The sequence below is a fragment of the Berghia stephanieae genome, chromosome 11, assembly GCF_034508935.2.
Source record: "Berghia stephanieae isolate SIO BIC M18660-M18661 chromosome 11, UCSD_Bste_1.3, whole genome shotgun sequence".
Classification (NCBI taxonomy): domain Eukaryota; kingdom Metazoa; phylum Mollusca; class Gastropoda; order Nudibranchia; family Aeolidiidae; genus Berghia; species Berghia stephanieae.
This window is the reverse complement of record NC_088370.1, coordinates 31,667,495-31,694,994: the sequence shown is the minus strand read 5'-3', so window position 1 is coordinate 31,694,994 and position 27,500 is coordinate 31,667,495. Positions and strand designations below refer to the sequence as shown.

The following is a 27,500-nucleotide window of genomic DNA, read 5'->3' as shown; positions in this document are numbered from 1 at the left end:
TGCACTTATCTTACAGTTTTAATTTAAGTCAGTATCAATAGCGACAGGACACTTTTTGCCTCTGTCATTCATCAACGACTATTTTCCTTCCGAATCGAAGCTTTTTCATCTAAAAATATCTGCTATCTTGACGTAACCTAGTATCTAATCTCAGTCTAAGCTTGTGAAGTCATACATCAGCAAATGACTAAATCTTGGCCAAACTTAGTCCGAAGGTGCCGAGATTTTAGTCTGGGACTTGCTTAGTCAGCTCACATGAAATCCGATTTTTTCAATTCATAGACTAAAGTCAGAGATAGTCAGAGACTAAGCGCTAGTCCGCGATCATGAAAACGACCCCAGATGTGTAAGTTTTTGAACCTCTTTACACCATCACCACTGCACCCACCCAACACCCTCCTGGTATATCCTGGTAATTTGGATTCTCTACATTCTTGGGAGATACAATTTCTGAGAACCGATATGTAGATTTTTCTCCCCCTCCCCCTTTCACCCACCCATCCATCATACCCATAACCCCCCCCCCCCCCCATAATCTTGATTCTCTATATTATTGGGAAATAAAATGTCTGAGAACCGATGTGTTAGTCTTTGTTCACCTTTACACCCCGACCACCTCCCCACCATCCCCCGTCATTTTATGTAATCTGCATAATCATATAGAAATTTTCCTTAATGTTCTTTTTCTTCTTAGTGCCATATTCTTGGGAGATATAATACATCTTGAAAACAAATTATGGATCCCACGGCCCCTTGCACTCTACCCCATAAATATCTTCATTTTCTAGGAAAATAATTCATGGGAACATATCTATTATCTCTCAGATCTTCCCACGCTCCGAACACTCACCTCTTCTCCCATTCCCCACCCCCTGCTCATTCACTACCGGCCGCACAATGACAATACAGGTTTGTTTAGGTAGAAACAAAAGGTGTATGCTTTAGGCTGGATCTTTTATATTTTTTTAATCCTTCTTGACAGAGTCCAAAATTTATTGAAAAAATGGCATACGTATCATGAACAATATTTATGTAATTCAATCTGGCGCACATTTTAGCAAATAAGTACAAATTGTGAAATTAGGGAGCAAGCATCGTGTTTTTATTATTGTATTTTTCTTTCTTGCTTTGTCAGCATCTTTTAAAAAACTTGAGCTTTTATATAGCGCAATATCCACTAAACGTGCTCAAAGCGCTTTACAAGGGATCCCTGACCAACAGCAACATGTCACGTGTAGAACAAGACATGACGCCTGTTAGGCGATATTACCATTTTTTGAGACAAAGACAACCCTTTTAACGGCAAGGTACTCATCAGAATCATAACGTACGTTGGTCCGTACCTGATTACCGCTTTGGTTACAGAATCATAACGTACGCTGGTCCGTACCTGATTACCGCTTTGGTTACAGAATCATAACGTACGCTGGTCAGTACCTGAATAGAAGTCCTTGAATGGACCTTTCTTTTTTCACAGAATATGTCATTTGACATAAACAACCCTTAATAAGATATGACTTCTTCTTCTTCTTCTTCTTCTTCTTCTTCTTCTTCTTCTTCTTCTTCTTCTTCTTCTTCTTCTTCTTCTTCTTCTTCTTCTTCTTCATCTTCTTCTTCTTCTTCTTCTTCTTCTTCTTCTTCTTCTTCTTCGATTATTTTTATTATTATTATTATTATTATTATTATTATTATTATTATTATTATTATTATTATTATTATTATTATTATTATTATTATTATTATTATTATTATTATTATTATTATTATTATTATTATTATCATTATCATTATTATTATTATTATTATTATTATTATTATTATTAGTAGTAGTAGTAGTAGTAGTAGTAGTAGTAGTAGTAGTAGTAGTAGTATAGTAGTAGTATTGTTATTATTATTATTATTATTATTATTATTATTATTATTATTATTATTATTATTATTATTATTTATTATTATTATTATTACTATTATTATTATTATTATTATTATTATTATTATTATTATTATTATTATTATTATTATTATTATTATTAACTCAAAATTGCAGGAATGAGATCCTTTTCTTATTTCGCACCCTCTGTTATCAGAGAGAAGTCACGAAAAACAATCTTTGTCTATTTTCAAACGTTCGTCTAAAACATATTTGTTTCGATTTTAGTAGACGATACGAGAAGCAAGATAGCGTCTGGTTTGTGCTGTGTGTGTGTCTGTGTGTGTGTTCTTTTTAAAAAAAGGTAACTCGTAAATTCTGGGGGCCTTATTTATCACATATTTATTTTACAAATATAGTCGAGTTAGCTCTTGGTCGCTCATTGGACCGTGAAACTTTCCAATTGTACAATACATGTTTGTTGATCGTTATTGATTGGTTTCCAAGGGCACCGTTGTTGATAATCGATTTCACCCCCCCCCTTCCACAGTCCCCCCAAAATGACTTTAAAATATAAACGAATAGCTGGAATCCTTATTTTCTAGAAAAAGAAGATTACTTTGAAATTTGTATTGTTAATTCGTTACACCCGTGGGATTTTAGTGAACCTTTATTGAATTTAAGCTGTCTTTATGCCATGAGTGGTTGCTAATGGGTGATACAGTGTTAGAAATGTTGTGAGCTGATTGATCATGACAAAATTAAAGGGCGTAGCGCCCTGGATTATATTATTGCACAGCAAAGAGTAATAATATCTTGTATGCTCATAATGTTATAAATATGAAGCAGTCGTTGAAGCCGCACTCATTTCATGTGTTTCTACCCAAGAAGTAACCAAAAGACGTACAGACATTGAAATGGCGAGGTAAGCAGGCCTTTTAATAACATCTAATAGAATGTATATGGACTAATAGAAAATTTGTGATGTGATATACTGGTTCCAATCTCCTTGGAAGTGTGAAACTAGCCCTTCGGAAGACTGGATACATAAATTGTGTAACTGATTTTTGGTTTCAGAGTGATGACCTTATATTTTCTAGTTTTAAATAAATACTGCTGGTCATTAAAGATCATCCATCCTCGTTCTTTTACGCCTAGTAATCATAAGAATCTGTCCATACATACTGATACTAAAATAGTTATCCCACCTTTTGTTTTAATCTACAATCATTCATTCTATTCATCGGGGATTGGTCACACACTTCTAGAACTTTAGAACTGAAAGAGAGGAAGATGTGTCGTCACCACCATTGCTTTCCATTCTTACGCGGTTTGATTTTAATTGTAGTGAATTTTTGCGTAGGATGGGGTGATGACGGCCTGCAATATTTGCGGGGAAATAACGAACATTACGACCAGGCACCGTTTATTCTAAATTGAGGAAATAAACATAAAGCGAGCCAAATCTATTGAGCCATCAACAACTAAAATCCATCAGGTAATGAAGTCCTGAAGCTGCACGAGAATGACTCTGGTAACAAGGCGTCCAGAGAGTGATTCCAAACGAAAAATTGAACACCGATAATTTTGACTCAGTAGATTTTCTAAATAGTTATTTGAGTCAACAAGTTATAGATTTACCCTTTCTTCTGCAAATGTTTCAATTTCCCTCTTTTTCAATCTGTAAAATATAATTATATACATATAAATATATGTATGTATATATATATTTATTTCTTTGATTTGTCGGGAATTCTGTGCTCGTTGGCAAAATACTTATAAGGGCTGTACGGAAAAATGTTGACCCCCCCCCCTCCAACCCTTTTTGATTTTAAAGATAATAGATTGTTGTGCAGATACATTTTTGTTTGCGATTCATATTCAATAACATAACATAATGGGTCAATGTTGTGAGAATTTGAGCATTTTTATATAGCGCAAAATCCGCTTTACAAAATGTCCCTGACCAACAGCAACACATAAATGTAGAAAACGACATGACGCCTGTTAGGTAATAATACAATTTTTCCGATTCAACGCTATTAACAGACTCGTGTTATACCTGAGTAGCTCGATAGAATGTGATCAAAGAGCCTTTTTCAACGACTCAACTATGAGCCAAGCGAGGCTCAAACCCAGGACTCTTCGATCTGAATGCGAGTGTCATACCACTAGACCATATAGTCGCACCTTATTTTGAAAAAAAAAAGAATGATGCGGTAAAAGTTCGCCACCATTTCTTGCTGTGGATGATTCATGATTGGATTGGATTGGACTGGATTCGACTCCTAATCCAATTATTCGACAATCAAAAACTGCTCCTATTCATTATTACTAGTACTCTCAATGCATTCTTAGTGGAGAATAAGATATCATTTTGAGGAAGAAAAAAAATACCTGGAAGGTGAACATTTTTATAATACAACGTGATATTTCGACTTTGGAAATGACACAAAGAATGAAATTTTAAAGAATTCACGGGGTCAAGTGTGAAAACGCAATTTCTTAAATTCTCGAAACACCAACGTGTCCTGAACGAACATCGCTATACTGGCTTTTACTGTTTAAAAGTTATTTTCTGCTTTAAACAAAAATAGTGAAATCATTTTATTATTACGTTAACTCTTTAAAACATGCCAAACCTGAGTCTTGAAGAGAGAGAGAGAGAGAGAGAGAGAGAGAGAGAGAGAGAGACAGAGAGAGTCCCTCTACTTGGCCACATTCTTGCCAAACAGCCAGTATCTGAGGTTGCACGGCTTTTCAATTTTAGAACTACGTGCTACTCTCTTATCGCAAAGTTCAACAACGGAAGGAATGTGAGGGATCAGAGGCAGACAGGTCAACTTCGAATAGAAACGACCAATGATGATCGAATATTTGCTCGACACACAATCAACCCCTCTCTAATGCCTCTGACATTGCTTTGGTAAACAACATTTCACGTAGGACAATGTTAGGAAGACTTGCCACTGTTGGACTGGAGCAAGATGGTCTTCTCTACAACCTCAACTAAGTGAGAATAAAACCAAGGTGCTCAAGTGGTCAGCTGTTCATCCCTATCTCATTGAGCACCTCTGAGATCTCATCAAAAGACTTACATTGGAACACCAGAGCCAAGCAATGGATGCTTTACGAGCTTTGATTCGTTGTTAAAGCAGAATGAATACATCACAGGAAATGACATAAACCCTTGATAAACTCTATGGGCAGACTTTTACGAACAGAGGTTTGACATCTTGGCACTGTAACGTACGGACTTTGCTGCGTTGACTTTTTCCTATTTTTCCAAAGCGGAGCAGCCCAACTTGTTTTCTTTGAGTCGTCGTTACATTCAGGATTATGCATGTAGGCTGTGGTAATTTGACTCTCTTATATTAAAGATATTTATTATTTCTGTGATATGAATTTTGTACAATTATGTCTTTAACACTGAAATAAAGTGACTCAAAACAAGTGTAAAGTTACTTTTGCACATGTGTATATGAATTTTTTGTGTGCTCTCTACTTTGAACCATGCTGTTAATGACATCTTTTTACATTATGATTCATCAATCGGTGAATACGTATTGCTGTCTTCATTTTGTTTGATTCATTTTGGGGGTTTAGTTTCACGACGCTTGCAACCCTTTTAGGTCATGTCAGCGCCTTTTAAAAAGTAAGATGGTAGTAAAGTGGAAGATTTAGATCTAGCTTTCATCAGAAAATAAAATGTAATACAAATTTTATTAGCTCAGTTGAAATCAGAAGCACATCTAAGTTCAATACATCTTTGTAGCCAGTCTGAACTCATTGCAACTCCGCACTGATACTGCTATAGACTTTTTATCAAAATGCATATATGTATTTACATTATGACTACATATAAAGCGTTATAGTTAAATTCCTGAAAAAAAACGCAATTTACATAGATATATGATTTACAAGGTAAAGAATATCGCTCATAGAAGAGCATATCTATCCGACCATTTCCCTATTAGGATAGGGCTCTTGGCAGGGACCGTGGGAAACCATTTATTATGTACAGTGTATTGCTCTCCAGAATGAAGACCTAGAGCCACAGGGAAAGGACAAACGATTTAGGGGGATAGAAGAAATAGCAAGCTTTGAACCGATGAAGAGTCCATCGACCCGGAGGAAAGGGGGGGGGGGTGGTGAGGGATTCAAACGTTATCCTCCTCTTAGAGGTATTCACTCATCACGTAAGGCAATACATATCCACCGACAAGACCAGGCTCGAATCCTAATTGAGGATTTACATGGCGCAAGATCAATTAAACGCGTTCAAGGTGCTTTTATAACGGTGTGTCTTTTTTACGAAACCCGCCGAAACCCGCCAAAATCCTGCGAAACCCGGCGAAACCCGCCGAAACCCCTACGAAACCCGACGAATCCCGACAAAGTTATGGGAAGTAGGTGGCAGTGGGGAGTGAACCTAGAACTCAGGGAAATGTACACCATTGGGGAGTGAACCTGGGACTGGGTTTCGGCGGGTTTCGTAAAAAAGAATCAGTGCTTTTTTACGAAACCCGCCGAAACCCGCCGAAACCCGACAATATGCAGCAAAGTTATGGGAAGTAGACAACCGTGGGGAGTGAACCCGAGACTCAGGGAAGTGTACACCAGTCGGGAGTGAACCTGAAACTAAAGTTATCTGCCGGTTTCGGCGGGTTTCGTAAAAAAGAATTAGTGCTTTATTACGAAACCCGCCGAAACCCGCCGAAACCCGACAATATCCGGCAAAGATATGGGAGTTTGGCAACAGTGGGGGGTGATCCTGGGAGTCAGGGAATTGCACACCAGTGGGGAGTTAACCTGGGACTGTGTAAAAAGGATATCAGTGGGAAATAAACCTGGGACTAAAGGGAGATGGATACCATTGAAAGTTGAAGCCGGATATGGGAGTTGAGTACCAGACGAGAATGAACCTGACACTATAGAAGGTGGGCGCCAGTGGGGAGTGAACCTGGGACTCAGGGAATTGCACACCAGTGGAGAGTTAACCTGGGACTGTGTAAAAAGGATATCAGTGGGAAATAAACCTGGGACGAAAGGTAAATGGATACCATTGAAAGTTGAAGCCGGATATGGGAGTTGAGTACCAGAGGAGAATGAACCTGACACTATAGGAGATGGGCGCCAGTGTGGAGTGAACCTGGGACTCAGGGAAGTGCACACCAATTGGGAGTTAACCTTGGACTGTGGAGATGGATAACTGTGGGTATCCGAGCCGAACTATAGGAGTTGGGTACCAGAGGAGAATGAACCTGACACTATAGAAGGTGGGCGCCAGTGGGGAGTGAACCTGGGATTCAGGGAATTGCACACCAGTGGGGATTTAACCTTGGAATATGTAAACAAGATATCAGTGGGAAATAAACCTGGGACTAAAGGGAGATGGATACCATTGAAAGTTGAAGCCGGTTATGAGAGCTTGGTACCAGAGGAGAATGAACCTGACACTATAGAAGGTGTGCGCCAGTGGGGAATGAACCTGGGACTATGTAAACAGGATATCAGTGGGAAATAAACCTGGGACTAAAGGGAAATGGATACCATTGAAAGTTGAAGCCGGATATGAAAGTTTGGTACCAGAGGAGAATGAACCTGACACTATAGGAGGTGGGCGCCAGTGTGGAGTGAACCTGGGACTCAGGGAAGTGCACACCAATTTGTAGTTAACCTTGGACTGTGGGAGATGGATAACTGTGGGTATCCGAGCCGAACTATAGGAGTTGGGTACCAGAGGAGAATGAACCTGACACTCTTGAAGGTGGGCGCCAGTGGGGAGTGAACCTGGGAGTCAGGGAATTGCACACCAGTGTGGAGTTAACCTGTGAATATCTAAAAAAGGATATCAGTGGGAAATAAACTTGGGACTAAAGGGAGATGGATACCATTGAAAGTTGAATCCGGATATGGGAGTTGAGTACCAGAGGAGAATGAACCTGACGCTATAGGAGATGGGCGCCAGTTTGGAGTGAAACTGGGACTCAGGGAAGTGCACACCAATTTGGAGTTAACCTTGGACTGTGGGAGATGGATAACTGTGGGTATCCGAGCCAAACTATAGGAGTTGGGTAACAGAGGAGAATGAACCTGATACTATAGAAGGTGGGCGCCAGTGGGGAGTGAACCTGGGATTCAGGGAATTGCACACCAGTGGGGATTTAACCTTTGAATATGTAAACAGGATATCAGTGGGAAATAAACCTGGGACTAAAGGGAAATGGATACCATAGAAAGTTGAAGCCGGATATGAGAGCTTGGTACCAGAGGAGAATGAACCTGACACTATAGAAGGTGGGCGCCAGTGTGGAGTGAACCTGGGACTATGTAAACAGGATATCGGTGGGAAATAAACCTGGGACTAAAGGGAGATGGATACCATTGAAAGTTGAAGCCGGATATTAAAGTTAGGTACCAGAAGAGAATGAACCTGACACTATAAAAGGTGGGCGTCAGTGGGGAGTGAAGCTGGGAGTCAGGGAATTGCACACCAGTGGGGAGTTAACCTGTGAATATCTAAAAAAGGATATCAGTGGGAAATAAGTCCGGCTTCAACTCCCAATGGTATCCATCTCCCTTTAGTCCCATATTTATTTCCTACTGATATCCTTTATACATATTCCAAGGTTAACTCCCCACTGGCGTGCAATTCCCTGAGTCCCAGGTTCACTCCCCACTGGCGCCCACCTCCTATAATGTCAGGTTTCTCTCTCCTCTGGTACCCAACTTCCAAATCCGGCTTCAACTCCCAATGGTATCCACCTCCCTTTAGTCCCAGATTTATTTCCTACTGATATCCTTTTTACATAGTCCCAGGTTCACTCCCCACTGGCGCCCACCCCCTATAGTGTCAGGTTCATTCTCCTCTGGTACCAAGTTCTCATATCCGGCTTCAATTTTAAATGGTATCCATCTCCCTTTAGTCCCAGGTTTATTTCCAACTGATATCCTGTTTACATAGTCCCAGGTTCACTCCACACTGGCGCCCACCTTCTATAGTGTCAGGTTCATTCTCCTCTGGTACACAATTCCTACAGTTCGGCTCGGATACCCACAGTTATCCATCTCCCACAGTCCAAGGTTAACTCCCAATTGGTGTGCACTTCCCTGAGTCCCAGGTTCACTCCACACTGGCGCCCATCTCCTATAGTGTCAGGTTCATTCTCCTCTTGTACGCAACTCCTATAGTTCGGCTCGGATACCCACAGTTATCCATCTCCCACAGTCCAAGGTTAACTCCCAATTGGTGTGCACTTCCCTGAGTCCCAGGTTCACTCCACACTGACGCCCATCTCCTGTAGTGTCAGGTTCATTCTCCTCTGGTACTCAACTCCCATATCCGGCTTCAACTTTCAATGGTATCCATCTCCCTTTAGTCCTAGGTTTATTTCCCACTGATATCCTTTTTACAAAGTCCCAGGTTAACTCCCCGCTGGTGTGCAATTCCATGAGTCCCAGATTCACTCCCCACTGGCGCCCACATTCTATAGTGTCAGGTTCATTCTCCTCTGGTACTCAACTCCCATATCCGGCTTCAACTTTCAATGGTATCCATCTCCCTTTTGTCCCAGGTTTATTTCCCACTGATATCCTTTTTACACAGTCCCAGGTTAACTCCCCACTGGAGTGCAATTCCCTGACTCCCAGGATCAACCCCCACTGTTGCCCAACTCCCATAACTTTGCCGGATATTTTCGGGTTTCGGCGGGCTTCGGCGGGTTTCGTAATAAAGCACTAATTCTTTTTTACGAAACCCGCCGAAACAGGCCGATAACCTTAGTCTCAGGTTCACTCCCGACTGATGTACACTTCCCTGAGTCTCGGATTCACTCCCCACAGTTTTCTACTTCCCATAACTTTGCTGGATATTGTCGGGTTTTGCCAGGTTTCGGCGGGTATCGGCGGGTTTCGTAAAAAAGCACTGGTTCCTTTTTACGAAACCCGCCGAAACCCAGTCCCAGGTTTACTCCCCAATGGTGTTCACTTCCCTGAGTTCTAGGTTCACTCACCACTGGCACCTACTTCCCATAACTTTGTCGGGATTCGTCGGGTTTCGTAGGGTTTCGGCGGGTTTCGGCGGGTTTCGCAGGGTTTCGTCGGGTTTCGGCGGGTTTCGTAAAAAAGACACACCCCTTTTATAATATAATTCTAGCCAATGTCAATATTTAACTTGTAAGTACCTAGAACGAGAGATGACTCTTGTTAGACGATATTACAAAAATTTTCACAACAGAGATGATGCTGCATATGACCATGCATTCATTTTATTCCTGGGTATGGTAAAAAAATGAGAGTAAAGAGCCTTTTTCAAGGACCCAGCTAAGCGCTGCTGAGAAGGGGGACTTAGACCCTATCTATATCACTGTCTGAGGGAACACAGGTCCCACAGACAGGCCGAGGAAGCATGACCCGGAGAAATCTGACATCCTGTATATAATTATCATATCAAACCAGATTTCAATCTCCTCTTAGTATGGAAATAGAAAAAGCAGTACAACCTCACACCATTGTATCAAACGGCACCCTACAATCAAGACCTAATAATACTGTAATAAGATAATACTGTGGTTTTACTAAGTGCCCAATGATGTAAAATAAACAATAAAGCATCATCATCATCATCATCATCGTCATTGTCGTCGTCGTCGTCATCATCATCGTCGTCATCCTCATTCCATCGATAAATGACATAATAACCTCCTAACGGTGTGGGTTACCCACACCGGCCAGTGGGGATGTTAGAGTACCTTTATGTGTAAATTGAATCCTCGACAAACTAGTTAGGATCTAAGGTGGTGCGATCTTAGGCGGACATCTCCGCAAATTTTCAAGAAAAAAACCGGTTGACAATTATATAGAAATTATTAATCAAATTACTTTACGTTTCTCCGAATCCGACTATTACTATTTTCTCGTATATATCCGCAGAAATATAATGAATATTCTGCCACTCCGTGGACTTCTTCTTATAATGAAGACGATCACACGTTGGATCTACTTTTGATGGGAGTCACAGGTCATGGAAAAAGTGCAACAGGGAATTCCATCCTGGGACGAAAAGAATTTAAATCAAGCGGCGGTTTCAGCTCTGTCACAAAAGGATACCACGTGGGATATTCCAAAATCAATGGACGCACGATCAAAGTTGTGGACATTCCCGGGTTCGCAGACACCGATGAATCTACCCAAGAGGATCAACGCCAACTAGTGGCTAATGCCTTGACCAAGGCCATAACCAAATTTCCAAATGGATTCCATGCAGTGCTCTTCGTCGTGTCATACACGCAAAGATTGAGTAAGGAACTTGATGAATCTCTCCAGGATATCTTGAGCTTTTTAGGCGATGATGCTTTTAAAAAGCGTGGTGTGGCAATTTTCACTTATGGTGACAGTTTTGAACGCGACTACGGGAGAAATAAAAACATCCAAGACATACTGAAACCTGGGTACGGACAAGTATTGAGCATGTGTAATGGTCGGTGTGTTTTGTTTGACAACACGACCAGTAGTGAAAACAAAAAGCAGAATCAATTGTCTGAGTTGCTGAATGTCATTGATAATTTGGACCCAAATGGAGAACGCTACATTCCAGAAATATCTAGACATAACGGGCCTAAAAGAGAAGCATTTGAAAGGGACAGAAGACAAACTGCTGAAGTCGAAAACATTTTATGTAACCTTGGCTTGATGAAAGACGAATTAACAAAGGTTTCAAAATGGTCTGACCATTATAGAATAAAGAGGACGACAGAACTGAGAGATGAGTTAGACTACATCATCTACAAAATTGACAAGCTAAATATCGCTTCTCCTGACTTGAAAGAGACACTCTCATCATTCCGGAAATTGCTCAATGAAATAGTCAAAGGAGGACTAAAGTCCAGTCACGAAAAGGAAGCAAGACGCATGATTTCAGACGTGCAACACGATCTGGATGAAGAGACTACAGGCAATACCTTCTGGCAAAGTGTTTTTAACTTTGTCTCAGACAAAATTGTTCCAATCGGTATCGGCATGCTGGGGAAATATTTCTTTGGCAAATAAAACAGATTCATAACACAACAGTGGCGTACTTTTTTAATGGCAACATTATCAAGAAGTCTGGTACACCCTCATTACAAAATTATAAATATTCCCCTATAACTATATTATATTCTATAAATTCATATAAATCACCTAGTTGTCCTACCATATTTTTTATCTAGCAGTCGTCCATATTATTTGACCAGCCAACCACCTAACAGTGATGGATATAGATCAGGAAGAGCACATGAATGATACTCAAGAGAGTAATTCACAAAGGAACTATCATGAAGAATCCCAATCATTGTCAAAGGAGAACTATTTGAGTACAAAAGATTATGGGAACGGATCCAAATTCCGACGGACAATACAAATGGATTCGTTTTGACAAGAGCTTTTGATATGTTACATCAAAGATTTCGTGAAGAAAATCAACCTGTCTCAGCCGGTGGAATAGAAGCTTAACTGTCCAATTGAAGAACCCTGCACAACTTTGATTTAGGTTTAGATACTTTATGACGAAAACCATTTTCCATTCCCGTTAAAGGGGTTCCAAAGTCAGTTGCAAGTTTTACAAATCTATTGAAGCCAATGGCTTAACGTAGAGGAGACCTTAAAATGTTAGTGGTCCTCATCAATATTATGTTAATCGTTTTCCTTTTAAAATACGAGAAATACTCTGAGATATATTATAAGAAAATAAGGAAAGCAATTTTACCATAAATTAGTATTTATTGTTTTTGTAGCAAGAGAATTAAGTATTATATAGACATTTACAAAAGAAACGAGAAAGTTTGACTTTGCCATTATCTCACATAAGGGAAATACATATTGGTACCAGGTAAATATCTTTTAAAATGTAGACAACTTTTTATTTCTGTTGATATACCTCGTGCGTTTGTTTGACATAAGTGAGGAGCTGATACGGACAGCCAAACAGTCGATACGAAAGTTATATGTTATAAATGCGCACAAAAATTGTTTAAGATATTTATTTCAAATAAGTGTTGCGAAACATCAGTTGTCGCACAAAACGTTCTGGCTCAGCGTGGTTTGAAATATCACAAACCGTTAGTTCGACCAAAGGTAACCCCTTTGAACAAAGTTGCTCGACTGAGATGGGCACGTGAAGTCCAGGACTGGGATGAAAATGTGGGACGGGATTTTGTTAATAGACGAATTGCTTTTTAAAAATTAATTCCAGAGACAAACAAACTTCGTGCTATCGACGTCCAGGTGACCGTTTCAATGACCAAAACATAATTGAAGTAAATATCGAGCACATAGATTTGTCATGGTGTGGGGAGTTATAAATAGTGGTAGAAAAACTGAGATAATATTTATCAACCATTGTGACCCAACGTCTCAAAACGGTATTATGTCGGGATGAACCAGATGCTATTAAGTCAAATTAAAGTTAAACTGGTCAAAAATATGAATAATTTTCTATTTAGCACTCGAAATTATGATATTCATTCTCCTCAATATAGCATATAAAATCAACGTAAATCGGATATTTCTGGCTACAAATTCAATTTTCAGCAACTTAATCATCCCGACGTGATACCGTTTTGACATTTAGGGTCACAATTCAACTATGATCTATATATCAGTGATATTCTTGAACCAATGGTCGTCCCGTTTATTCGGAATCAAAATAATGAAATGATTGTATTCTAGTTTGATAACACCTCGGCACATATACTGGAGAAATATCTGCTTTCCCAAACGATTAAAATGTAAGGGTGATGAACCAGTGGCCAGCTGCGAAAACCGGCATGAATTCCATTGAACATAACTTGTGGGATTTTATGAAAAACAAACACCTTGAGCTTTTATATATAGAGCAATATCAACTAAACGTGCTCAAAACACTTTACAAAGTATCCCTGACCAACAGCAACATTTAACATGTAGTTTGAGACATGATGTCTATTTGGCGATATTACAATTTTTTTCCGACAGGACAACGCTGTTAGCGGTCAGGTAATCATTTTAATCCTGAAGACGGCAATAGAATGTGAGTATAGAGCCTTTTCTAAGGACTCAGCTATGCGCCGAGCAAGCCTCGAACGCAGGACCTTCCGATACAAAAGCGACTGTCATACCACAAGACCACATAGCCGCACAAGGAAAGCGTATAACATAAAAACAAAAATAAAAAGACAAGAAAGCTGTAAAAAATTCGATGAAATAATCGAACGACAAAATGCAATTTGGTGACATACCACCAGCAGAAACAGTCAATCAGCCAACATCATCGATGAGGCAAAGAGTTCTAAAAGTGGACATGCAAATTACAGAAGTGCGTAATGTTTGCTGATTTCAATTTTGTACTCGATTTCTCAAAATTGATTTTAAATGATTGGTTTAACATATCTGCTACTTTTCAACAGTTTACACAAATTCAATAAATCATACATTTAAAAAGGCTAGTTTTGTCAAGTTTCCAAATATGTATATTTCATTGCATTTGTTCTAACCAGTATTGAATTATTAACATAAGGAAAATGTCTAGTTTCTTTTGTAAACGACTATACAAAAGATTTCTCATGAAATTGAGAATATCTTGATCATTAGGAAATACGTTGTCAAGTTTGTCTAGCGCCCTAACACATCATAATTCTCGATACTGGTATATAAAATTCATTTACCGGCTATTAACGATTGCTTGTGACGTTTTTTTAATCAATTCGAACAATTAGATAAACTAAAGAATAGATAGGGAGAATTGGCTAAAGTAATGGAGTGGATCTAGAATATTGCAAAAGTAGTGACGTGTTCTTTTTTTAAAATCGATTTATCCCAGGACAAATGAGATAATGTAGGAGTTTTACATTGATTTCCCGGATTGGATATTCTAAAAGAACAAACTGTTAACAATGCCTGCCAATTAATAATTAGAAGAGCCAACTTTCTTCAATCCTGTCCATTATTGTTCTCTTGTCTCGAATTCCTCAGAAAAACAACCATTTAGCCGGCCCAGGCAAATCTCCTCATCAGGAAGACAACGGCGAGATGGGGCTACTTTTGATGGGTGTCACAGGCCATGGTAAAAGTGCAACAGGGAATACCATACTCGGACGAAAAGAATTTGTTTCACGTGGAGGTGGTTGTTCTGTAACGAAAGAATACCACGTGGGATATACCACGCTGGATGATCGCACGATCAAGGTTGTGGATATTCCTGGGTTTGGAGACACCGATGAGACCACCGAGAAGGGTCGATACAAACTTGTCACTAATGCCTTAACTAAGGCCATAACCGCATTTCCAAACGGATTCCATGCAGTACTATTCGTCGTGTCATACACGCAAAGATTGAATAACGAACTAAAAGATTCCCTCAAGGAAATCTTGAGTTTTTTAGGCGATGATGCTTTTCAAAAGCGTGGTGTAGCAGTTTTCACTTATGGAGACAATTTTGAACGCGACCATGGAAAAGATGCACCAGTTAAGGAGATACTGCAACCTGGGTACGAAGAACTATTGAAATTGTGTGGTGGTCGGTGTATTTTGTTTGATAATACCAAGACTAGTGGTGCAAAAAGACAGGCTCAAATGGATGAACTAATGGGTGCCATTAATGGAATGGATTCAAATGGAGACCGCTACATTCCAAAAGTTTCTGAATATAATGGACCTGACGAAAGCAAAGAAAAATTTGAAAATGATAGACAACGTATCGCTGACAAAGAAAAAATTTCACGTGATCTTGGTTTGATAAAGAACAAACTGGCCAATCTTTCCACAAAGCCCAAGAGTGATTGGAAAGAGCAAATAGGATCATTGAAAGAAGACCTTTTAAAAATCAGATCGGAAATTGTTGACAAAAAGTTTATTGCTCCTGGCCTAAAAGAGAATATCTCCTTATGTCTGAAAGACCTTGACAATTATGACGTGAACAAAGCAATAGATCGTATTTCAGACATGCAGACAAATCTGGACAAAGAGACTGAAGACAACAGCTATTGGAGCTATGTTCAAAAAGGATTGGAAGGCTTCTTTTCAACGGTAAACGCAATAAGTTCATACTTTTGGTCATTTTTCTGAGCAAACTAGGATGATGTTTAAGTATTGATAAACAAATTATAATAATGTTTGTAAGTTTAAAGGATTTCATCAACTAAAGACCAACCAAATCAAAACGAAATAATCTTTTACGCTGAATACAGCAGTGATCCAAGAAACATTCCTGAATTATCTGTATATCTAAAAAAAACTACATTGCGGATTGATGTTAAAAGAACTAAAAGCTAAAAGGAGTATACGACAGAACAGTGCCGGATTTAGACTTAAAGAGACCGTTAGTTATTTGAGACATGGGTTCCTTTGTAACTCCATATGATATATGGCACTGCCAAATATTATTTGAGGATATCTAGACTGAAATACAAGTAAGAAGCACATAGACAGAAAGATATTACATTTTCAACTGAAAATACATTTTTTTCAATATTTGCCTTACCCGAGTTCCGTCTCCCTACAGAGGTTGAATGTCTCGGAACGCCATTCTCACGCTCAAGGGCCATTACTGAGCAGTCGATTATCTTGTTGCCAGTTGTTGCCTTCACATTTCCTCAGGACTTCCTTGGTTTACCCGGTGCCTCTAAGTACTAAACATTACGTTATATTCCAAAGATATCATTTTTTTTCCTTTGCCAGAGCAAAGTCACTATTGAGGTCACATATAAACAGCGTAGTTTATCACTTTCTATGTACATTAGACTGGGGGTACATAATTAATTTGTCTTGAGCCATTATTGTTCCAAATTCATTATTTATCCTCAAAAGTGAGAAAAAGACCTTATTCCGGAGCAATTTGCAACCATTCTACTGAGAAACAATCTCATTAAATATTCACAATAAAGATCCTGATGTGAGATTATTATCATTTTTAGCTGAACAAGTGGTTTAACTTTGTCTGACATAATCATGAAAATGCTTTACCTCTTCTATAAGATTCAGCTCCACATCCTCAAGATGTTAGGCATGAAGTATACTAAATTTTTCACGATTCTCTTTTTTTCTTAGTTTGCCAAGAATGAAAGCATTTTTTAGCATCCTTGTATAGTGAGGACCTTTCTGTCATATTTGATTCTAATGTATCCAACACAGAAATAATTCTTTGGATTCTATCACAAGGTTCTTTAAAGCATCACCTTTATTGTTGATATAATTTCTTCAAGTTCTGATTTTCTTAAATTCAACATCAGGCAATGTTTTTGGTCTTTTCATCAAAATGATCAAACATATCCTAGAAAACTTTATTAAAGTTTAGAAGTGAAATTTATACATTATTATACATTACCTACATAACTAATTTCAGGTCTATGACATGATCGACTGATCTTGTGAAATTCAAGTTTGATTCCGAACCTGTCCTGTTCAAGGTTCTCTAAAGCATCATCTTCATTATTCATATGTTTTCTTCTAGTCCTGATTTTTTTTTAATTCAACATTGGTGGATTGTTTTTCTTTTTTTTCAAAGGGGACAAAGTGGTGTTAGTGGTTACAGCATTGCATTGTGATCTTGGGCAATATTGTAGCCCCCATTTTGTTCACTTTGGACAACAAGGGTGAGTTCTGTTGACATCAGACGATTGTTCCTAGGCCAAGTAAAGCATACAATTACCATAGACGTAACTATTTTGGGATCTTGAATTAATTGACTAATTCTGTGAAATTTATCTAGCAAGTAACGTCACAAATATTAAATCAACATAAATTCAAACTCTTCCGTTTTATTCAAAATGGTCATGGCTTGATTTCTACCTCCGCCATTCTATATAGTATCAATATAAAGCTGATGTAATGTAGAAATATTTTCATCGTCAAGTATTGGATGTGGCATTAAATGGGCTTCCAATCAAGTCCTTGGCAGATACTTTCGAACCGTTTCATCAACCATCTAGAATGACAACAGGACTGCCCAAAATATTTCCTTCAGGCTTTTTAATACTCCATTTTCTGTTCTTGTACAACTTTGATCTTTTGTGCTTGTACAACCTTCTGGTTTATAAATCTTATTATTAGTTGCTCCATTGGTTGTTGTAATTACTGTACAGCTAGGGTCATCAGGACTTGGATGAATTTTCTGCTACAGACTCAATATTTTAAAGGATTTCAGTTTAACAAAACGCTCATCTATCTTTGTTAAGAAACATATTTGGGGACCCTCAAAGTGTATTTAATACTTACGGAGAAGACGTACAAAATACTTCTCTGTCCATTGTTTGAATTTTAAGTGGCTGAAGAGGGGCTTTGAGCCCAAAACGTTCCGTGTGTGTTACTTTGTTCCTCTTCGAAGCTGTTATCTTTCATTTTATTCATTACGTTTTACGGTCCACAGCTACTAGAAGCTTAGCAGCACTTTCGCATATTTACCAGCAATGTTTTCATGTTTTGATGGTTATATATCAGGAGGTCACCAAAAATACGCACCGCTCTTTACACCTCCAAAAGTACTCATTAGATGTTTTGTCAAATTAAAAAAAAAACAAAAAAACAAATGTGAATCAGTAGGCTGACAAAATTGTATTAATATGAACACGGCTTTTAAAAAAAATCAGTATATCTTTTTTGTTTCTCAATTCATACTCATAAATATTTTACAGTCAACGTATAAAGACAAGTTTTATTTGCGTTTTGAATTTAAATGAAATCCAATGAAAAGTCTAAGAGATACAAGCTGACAAAGAGCGACGCGTTTTTTGTGTGTGACCACCTGATAAATTATCCTTCGAATCAACCAAGGCGGTCAAAGTATCATGTCCTACAGGTTTATTGTCTCAAACTCAATTTAAATGATTTCGATTCTTCCATACTATTCGATTTCTTCAAATCGATTTTTGTTCAATAAATTATTCTTCAGATTCCATCAAATTTGAATCTTCTTCTACTGGGCATGTCGGGACATGGTAAAAGCGCGACGCTGAAATCCATCATCATGAAGAAAGACATTGAAATACTCGGTGGATGGAAGACCGTGACAGACATTAGCCAGGTGGAAGAATGCACATTTGAAGGTTGTCATATCAATGTTGTGGACACGCCGGGTTTATTTAGCACAAACGTTGCATCTGAAGAAGAAAATATCAAAAGATTTCAGGAAGAGTCCAAAAAGCGTTCGAAACTCTCCCTGAGGGATTTCACTCCTGGTGTTAGTTTATCCTACGTCCCCGTTTGGTCGAGAAGATGTCCAAACAATCCAAATTCTGAAGGACGTTTTAAAAGATGAAATTGTTTGAGAAAACACGGCGTGGTTTTGGTGACCAAAATGGGATAATTTCAACTTTGCCGTAGAAGGAACTGACACAGTTTTACACAATGGTGTAGGAAAAAAGGACCAATGGAGCGGTCTTGAAGAATGCAATTTTCGATGCGTTTCTTTAATAAGTGACGAAGAACAACAACTTGGACAAGCAACGAAAACAATTAATCAAGTAGTTAAAAAATTTTAACAAAACCATATATTTTAAAGAACATTCCATTCCAAAAGTGCGAAGCGTCAAGTTTTTGTCATACCCAACGTCTCAGATTTCTTCAAATTTGAATCTTCTTCTACTGGGCATGTCGGGACGAGGTAAAAGCGCGACGCTGAAATCCATCATCATGAAGAAAGACATTGAAATACTCGGTGGATGGAAGACCGTGACAGACATTAGCCAGGTGGAGAATGACATTTGAAGGTTGTCATATCAATGTTGTGGACACGCCGGGCTTATTTAGCACAAACGTTGCATCTGAAGAAGAAAATATCAAAAGCTTTCAGGAAAGTCCAAAAAGCGTTCGAAACTTCCCTGAGGGATTTCACGCCCTGGTGTTAGTGTTATCCTACGGTCCCAGGTTTGGTCGAGAAGATGTCCAAACAATCCAAATCCTGAAGGACGTCATTAAAAGATGAAAATTGTTTGAGAACCCACGGCGTGGTATTGGTGACAAATGGGGATAATTTCAACTCTGACGTAGAAGGAACTGACACAAGTTTTACACAATGGTGTAAGGAACAAACAGGACCAATGGGAGCGGTCTTTGAAGAATGCAATTTTCGATGCGTTCTCTTTAATAACGTGACGGAAGACACAACAACTTTGGACAAGCAACGAAAACAATTAATCGAAGTAGCAAAAAATATTAAAACAAAACCATATTATTTTAAAGAACATTCCATTCAGAAAAGTGGCGAAGCGTCAGTGTTTTTGCATACCCAACGTCAGATTTCTTCAAATTTGAATCTTCTTCTACTGGGCATGTCGGGACGAGGTAAAAGCGCGACGCTGAAATCCATCATCATGAAGAAAGACATTGAAATACTCGTGGATGGAAGACCGTGACAGACATTAGCCAGGTGGGAGAAGGAACATTTGAAGGTTGTCATATCAATGTTGTGGACACGCCGGCTTATTTAGCACAAACGTTGCATCTGAAGAAGAAAATATCAAAAGCTTTCAGGAGAAGTCCAAAAAGCGTTCGAAACTTTCCCTGAGGGATTTCACGCCCGGGTGTTAGTGTTATCCTACGGTCCCAGGTTTGGTCGAGAAGATGTCCAAACAATCCAAATCCTGAAGGACGTCATAAAAGATGAAAATTGTTTGAGAACCCACGGCGTGGTATTGGTGACAAATGGGGATAATTTCAACTCTGACGTAGAAGGAACTGACACAAGTTTTACACAATGGTGTAAGGAACAAACAGGACCAATGGGAGCGGTCTTTGAAGAATGCAATTTTCGATGCGTTCTCTTTAATAACGTGACGGAAGACACAACAACTTTGGACAAGCAACGAAAACAATTAATCGAAGTAGCAAAAAATATTAAAACAAAACCATATTATTTTAAAGAACATTCCATTCAGAAAAGTGGCGAAGCGTCAGTGTTTTTGCATACCCAACGTCAGATTTCTTCAAATTTGAATCTTCTTCTACTGGGCATGTCGGGACGAGGTAAAAGCGCGACGCTGAAATCCATCATCATGAAGAAAGACATTGAAATACTCGGTGGATGGAAGACCGTTACAGATATTAGCCAGGTGGGAGAAGGCACATTTGAAGGTTGTCATATCAATGTTGTGGACACGCCGGGCTTATTTAGCACAAACGTTGCATCTGAAGAAGAAAATATCAAAAGATTTCAGGGAGAAGTCCAAAAAGCGTTCGAAACTTTCCCTGAGGGATTTCACGCCCTGGTGTTAGTGTTATCCTACGGTCCCCGGTTTGGTCGAGAAGATGTCCAAACAATCCAAATTCTGAAGGACGTTTTAAAAGATGAAAATTGTTTGAGAACCCACGGCGTGGTATTGGTGACAAATGGGGATAATTTCAACTTTGATGTAAAAGGAACTGACACAAGTTTTAAACAATGGTGTGAGGAACAAAGAGGACCAATGCGAACTGTCTTTGAAGAATGCAATTTTCGATGCGTTCTCTTTAATAACGTGACGGACGACACAACAACTTTGGACAAGCAACGAACACAATTAATCAAAGAAGCAAAAAAAATTCAAACAAAACCATATTCTAAAGAATTTTCCATTCCGCATAGTAACAAATTGGTACAGTTTGCCGAACTTCAATGGCAAAAAACAAAACAAGTATTTTGGAAGTTCAAAAATTCCATTTTCTAAAGTTAAATGGCTCCTTTATTTTAATTTGATTATTTCTTTGTGTGTAAACCAGAATATATTCGGTGAACTTTTCATTTCTCAACAGCTCCAGTTAATAACATTTCATGTATATATATTTTTCTACCCTGTTGTTTATCCATTAATCAATCTATTGCTAAAAGAATTTCATTATAGTTGGTACTATTCCATGTGTTTCATTTTAGTCTTACACACTGTTTTACGAAAAAACAAAAACAATTAAGATCATAACTTTGGATTACTCAGATGTTAAACATGTTATAAGATGTCCTTCACATTTTCCAATCACAGAAACATTTAACCACATATGACCAGCCCTCCTTTTTAATTTTGATATAGATTTTAATTATTAATCTCGAAATTATTTACCTTCTAGCAAACTTTTTTAATGGAACGCGCAACATAAAATTTTAGATCTTATGCAGCTCACGATACTTCTATAACAATAAATTATATCCCCAATTTTAGTTGAATTATTGACTGTTGTCGTTCGAATCCTTTTTTTCTGTCTGTTACCAATATGCCCCCTTTCAAATTGATGTAAAAATATACTCATCGAACTCCTTGAGAACTTGAGTTGATGAAGAATTGTATTCCAAAATGCAATGAAAAATTGTAGTTCCTGATCTGATAATGCAAAGGAAAATGGTTGTTTTACTTCGATGAGCAGTTGGCCGGAAGTACTGCCACTGGTATTTGTAGAGTCTGCAAGGGGAAATAGACAAAGTCCTCCAAGTTTAATAACTGATTTATAGACACGAGAAATGTCCAACGGTTTCATTACATCAAAGAAAAGTGAAAGTCCCTGACAGAAATGAAATGGTGAAACCTTGTCATAATATATTAAAAATTGATAAACAAAAATTAATATAACGTCTTCAAAAAAGAACAAAACATCAAACACGGAGCGCAAAACCCATCTTCAGACAACAAGAATCAATTAAGACATAAATACAGTACTATATTCCAGATAGACGCCAGAGATATTTTAGGTCCTCTGTAGAAAAGTCTTGTAAAATAAACAAACAAGGCCTTCGATATATTAGTAAGGAATTCTAAATTGACCGGAATTAAAACAACGCATAAAATTTTGGTGCGCAAAAAAAATAATAAAAGATATAGGGAAATCCCTGAAACTGTTATATTCTTCTTCTTCTTCTTCGTTCCCGTCACGTCACATGGTCAGTCCGGTCTGGTGAATGAAGCCCACAGTGGTCCTGAGGTCGTCCTCACTGCCGTACAGCTTCTTTGAGTATGGGGTTGGGTCAGGCCAGAAGTTCCTTCTCAATTGGTTGTACTTTGGACATTCCATTAGGACATGATGTCCATTTTCATTTTCAAGTCCGCAGTCACATTGTCCAGAGGCACCTGCTCTGGACATCCTCCACATATGTTCCTTTAACTGGTTGTGTCCAGTTCTCAGTCTGAAGATGATGACCTGTTCCTTTCTGTCGAGCACCTTGATTGGAAACTGTTATATTCATTTTTGTTTATCACTTTTTACAGTCCACAGCTTCTAGCAGCCTAGTGTCATTATGTTATCTTAGAAGTTTGCACAATGTTTCGACAATAGCTAAGATAGACCTCCAATAAAAAGACCAAGTTTACTAATAGGCTACCCGACGTTGAGGAACTATTAATGATTTGTATTTTTAAAAATTATCGGAAGAGTCCGAATCTGTGAATTGTGAAACTCATATTTCGCATCTTCAACAATCCATGAACAGGAGAAATTGGGATGGGGTCGTGATATGATGCATCGCATTTACATCTTGGCGACCCAGGGTCATGGCCCTGTTGTTCCTCTAAGTAAGGAAGTCAGCCCCTATTGTTCACTTTACGGTGCTGAACTGCATCTGACGCCAAGGTTGTTTTGTCTGAGATAGGCAATAAAGAAAAGAAAATTCCGGTAAATTTATCTTTATTATTGGTGTGGACAGAATAAATTCCATGTCAACGTTTCTTTCTATGGCCGATGTTAGAATGTTATAGGTAGACGCATACAGTTGGCATTCACGAAATATTAGAGTAATGAAATTGTTATCACATTGGGTTGATGATGAAAAGATTAGCCAAAGCAGAATCATAGAGTATAAATCAGCTGCTCTAATACGCATTATATCATTTCCAATCCACTTTTTCTTATAAAACTTTTTAATGATTTATTAAAGCGTAGATTGTAATAGATAATGCAATTTCTTTTTATCATTTGTATTGGTTCCTTTTCTTTTTCTTTATTGTTCAGCTTAGTGGTCTCGACACATGACACACCCCGAAAGACAGGAAGGTCTCACTCTACACAGGTGTAAAATGACTACCTGTCCGTTAACAGGGTTGTCTCTATAAAACAGTAATATCGCCCAGCAGACTTCATGTCTCGTCATGCATGTGAATTATTACTGTTTACTAGGGTATCCTTGAAAAGCGCAGTGAGCCCATTAAGTGGACAGTGCGTTATATAAATGCTTATGGTCTTTTACACGATTAATTAAAAAAATGTATTTCTTCCATCAAAAAAAATATGTCCTTAATCGTTCCGGATTTGTTTGGTTGGCCATCAATAGACATTATCAATTCTGTCAATATTATATCATTGAAATATCCTAATATCAAATGTCAACATTTGAAGTTTTGAAATTGTACAAGTACAAACATAATTTTGATGGGTGGTTTCACATTGATGACATTTTTATTTATTTTTAGCGCCCATTCTTGGGCAAATTGGAGTGTACATTTTCATTCTTAAATTATATTTAATATTTTAATTTTTATATAATAATTTGATATAATTTCCTTTATTTATGAATGTATCAATATAGACTATTTTAAAACTATTTTAACTTTAGACGTGTTGATTATAACAATTTTCTTTTATAACCTGTTGATATTCCATATCAACAAAAAATATTTTTTCGAAAATGCAGATAAAATTTGTACTGATGTTTAAAAGTTATTTTTTATTATTATTCTCATCGCCATTGTTATTTCTATCGTAATTATTCATTGTGAAAATGTGAGTGCCTACTATTCTAACATTTTATAGATTATTAGTTTCTATTTTTTGTCTTATCTACATTCAATGTTGTCAATAATGCAAATAAAGTATGAGGGTTTTTTTGTTCCGTGGGGAGCAAAGTGGTCGAGAGGTTAAGGTGATCCGGAAGATCCCGGTTTCGAGCCCCGCTTAGGCACTTTCGTTTTTTTTCCTTGGGCAAGATTATTAACCCCCAATTTGCTCAGAAATCCTGTTTGATGGATTGTCTATATTCCATCATGGAATGCCTAGTCGACGGTATTCCATATTTCCGTGATGGAAGGGCTTAATTATTAATTATACATTTTCTTCCAATTTTCAGGTCTGATAACCAAATTCATTATGGGCCGTTTGTTATAATCGAAAACTAAAAATATAAATAAATAACACAAAGTATTGTGCATTACAACAAAATTAAATTAGGTCCATAATTGGGTTAGGATGTCAGACCTGCAAATAATATTATATCATATGAGATATTATGTCAACGTCGATAGAAACCCACTGATTCTGCTTTTTAGCTTCAATTTTATTTAAACATGCAATTTATATTCGTGCTCATTGCTTTAAAGTAGTCGTATCATAATAAATGTTTTTATCATATCCAACTTAAAAGGCATTTATTTATTCATTTGAATAAAGTTATATATATATATATATATATATATTATTATATATACATATATATATATTATTGATTATTATATTGTATGTGTGTGTGTGTGTGTGCGTACGTGTAGGTTTATATAGACCTTGCTGATGACCTACAACTTCTATCACACAATTTCAAACAAATGCAAGACAAAACGAACAGACTACAACATTTTTCCCACAGTACAGGACTGATTATCATTATCAAACACATTAAGCTATTGAAAATAATATTATTATGTTACTAATATTATGGAGAAATTAGTGTTGATGGCAGTCTCTTTGATAAAGTCGAAGCCTTACATGTCTTGGAAGCATAGTACACATAAAGGGAGGGGGTGAGTGAGAGAGAGAGAGAGAGAGAGAGAGAGAGAAAGAGAGAGAGAGAGAGATAGATAGAAACAGACAGACAGAGAGAAACAGAGAGAGACACAGAGAGAGTCAGTGAGAGAGAGAGAGAGAGATGTTGTTACAGCAAGGATATGTAGAGCAAGGGCAGCCTATATCGTGTTAAAAAATTTGGCTTTCTTGAGAAATACGAAGGAAGGCAAAGATTGAAATTTTAAACACCAGTGTGAAATCGGTGTTGCTGTATGGAAAAATGGCGCTTGAATAAGAACACAAGTCGTAAAATTCAGTCCTTCATCAACAACTGTACGAGAATACTATAAATTAAATGGCATGACAAAATTAGAAATACGGATCTATGGGGAATGACAGGCCAAGGTGAACAAGAGGTAGAAATTAAGAGGAGATGGAAATGCTCTGAAAAGGCCTGCAACAATATTACCAGGCCACGGCACCGAAAATCGTGCTGAAACTGAGCATTTAGCAAAAAGACCCGGTTTCTGTGATCTAGCCTGAACGACGGTACCACTTGCTGCTTGCAAGAGATAAAGCTGTCGCTGAGTAATTGAGTATCGCTGCAGGCGATTGAGTAAATCACTGAGTAGGAAAATTATGCATAAAAATGCATTTTAAAATTATTCTGTGACTAAATGTTCAGAGTACGAGTGGGTTTTTCGTCAGTTTCCTTAAAGATCCATCTTTTTCTTTTAAACTGCTTTTAAATGAAGAAATTTCATCCAGAAATGAATTATTACGGTATGAAATAAAAAGACACCTAAAATTTAGAATTTTCTCAAAAGTACAGTGAATAAAATATTTATTGTATTAAAATGCCACAGTACGAATTTGATTTTTATTTAACAATATGTAATAGTTCACATGTTCTATTCTCTCATAGTAAACACAGAATTTCCAGTTAGGCGACCGTAATTGAGTTATGGTCATTTGAAGTGAAATCGGCGAAAATCCTTGAAAGTGATGAGTTACAGTCAAAGTTGCTTTGTAGTCTTTATATATCTCAAGTAATGTCTGACCAAACAATACCAGCTATCAAATCCTGCTCTTTGGACAAAATAATTTTTTTTTAAACCAACTTTACAGCACCCGCGATAAATATTGGTACCAATACTTCTAAGCTTAATACTTTGTCTTTAACCACGTTAATAATAGTCGAAGTCCACATAGATATTTCCAATCGTTGTCCTGTTGACATTTTTCTATACTATATGCATCACCGGTGATGTGGAGATTAAGTCTGGCCCAAACCCTCAAACCCGCACCACCGAAAGACTAATGTCCGATCCAGAGGGTAACTAGTGATTTCTACCGTAATACTACAGAAACAAGGATAAACTCCGACTCATGGACTTAGTGGCTCTTAGTGACCACTATTTGTCTATGTAAATCGATGTAAATCTATATATATATATAGAGCAATATCCATTAAACGTGCTCAAAGCGCTATACAAAGGGTCCCTTACCAACAAGCAACACATAACATGTAGTTCGAGTCATGATGCCTGTTTGGCGATATTACAATTTTTTCCGACAGGACAACGCTATAAACGGCCAGGTACTCATTTTACTCCTGAGCACTGTGATAGAATGTGAGTAAAGAGCCTTTTCCAAGGACTCAGCTATGCGCCGAGCGACACTCGAACTCAGTACCTTCCGACTCGAACGCGAATGATACCACAAGACCACATAGCTCCACAAGGAAAGCGTATAACATAAAAACAAAAAAAAAAAGACAAAAAAGCTGTATAAAATTCGATGAATTATTCGAACGACAAAATGCAATTTGGTGACATACCACCAGCAGAAACAGTCAATCAGCCAACATCATCGATGAGGCAAAAAGTTGTGGCATTGATCAATTCTAACAGTGGACATACAAAGTACAGAAGTGCGTCATGTTTGCTGA

At 37.9% G+C, this 27,500-nt stretch overlaps 2 protein-coding genes across 2 annotated transcripts in view; both read left to right on the top strand.

Moving 5' to 3' along the window:
- LOC144956890 (uncharacterized) overlaps nt 1-27,500 on the top strand; it is a 602,990-nt gene that overhangs the window by 155,866 nt on the left and 419,624 nt on the right. The window lies entirely within an intron of this gene.
- Nucleotides 15,969-25,192, top strand: LOC144956621 (uncharacterized). The gene has a single exon (XM_078887244.1). It carries the CDS (start codon nt 20,602-20,604, stop codon nt 21,523-21,525), a length of 924 nt encoding a protein of 307 aa, XP_078743370.1. The 5' UTR covers nt 15,969-20,601; the 3' UTR covers nt 21,526-25,192.

What these genes read in the sequence shown, in the direction of transcription:
- LOC144956621 (XM_078887244.1), top strand. Translation starts at nt 20,602, where the DNA reads ATGGGAGCGGTCTTTGAAGAATGCAATTTTCGATGCGTTCTCTTTAAT.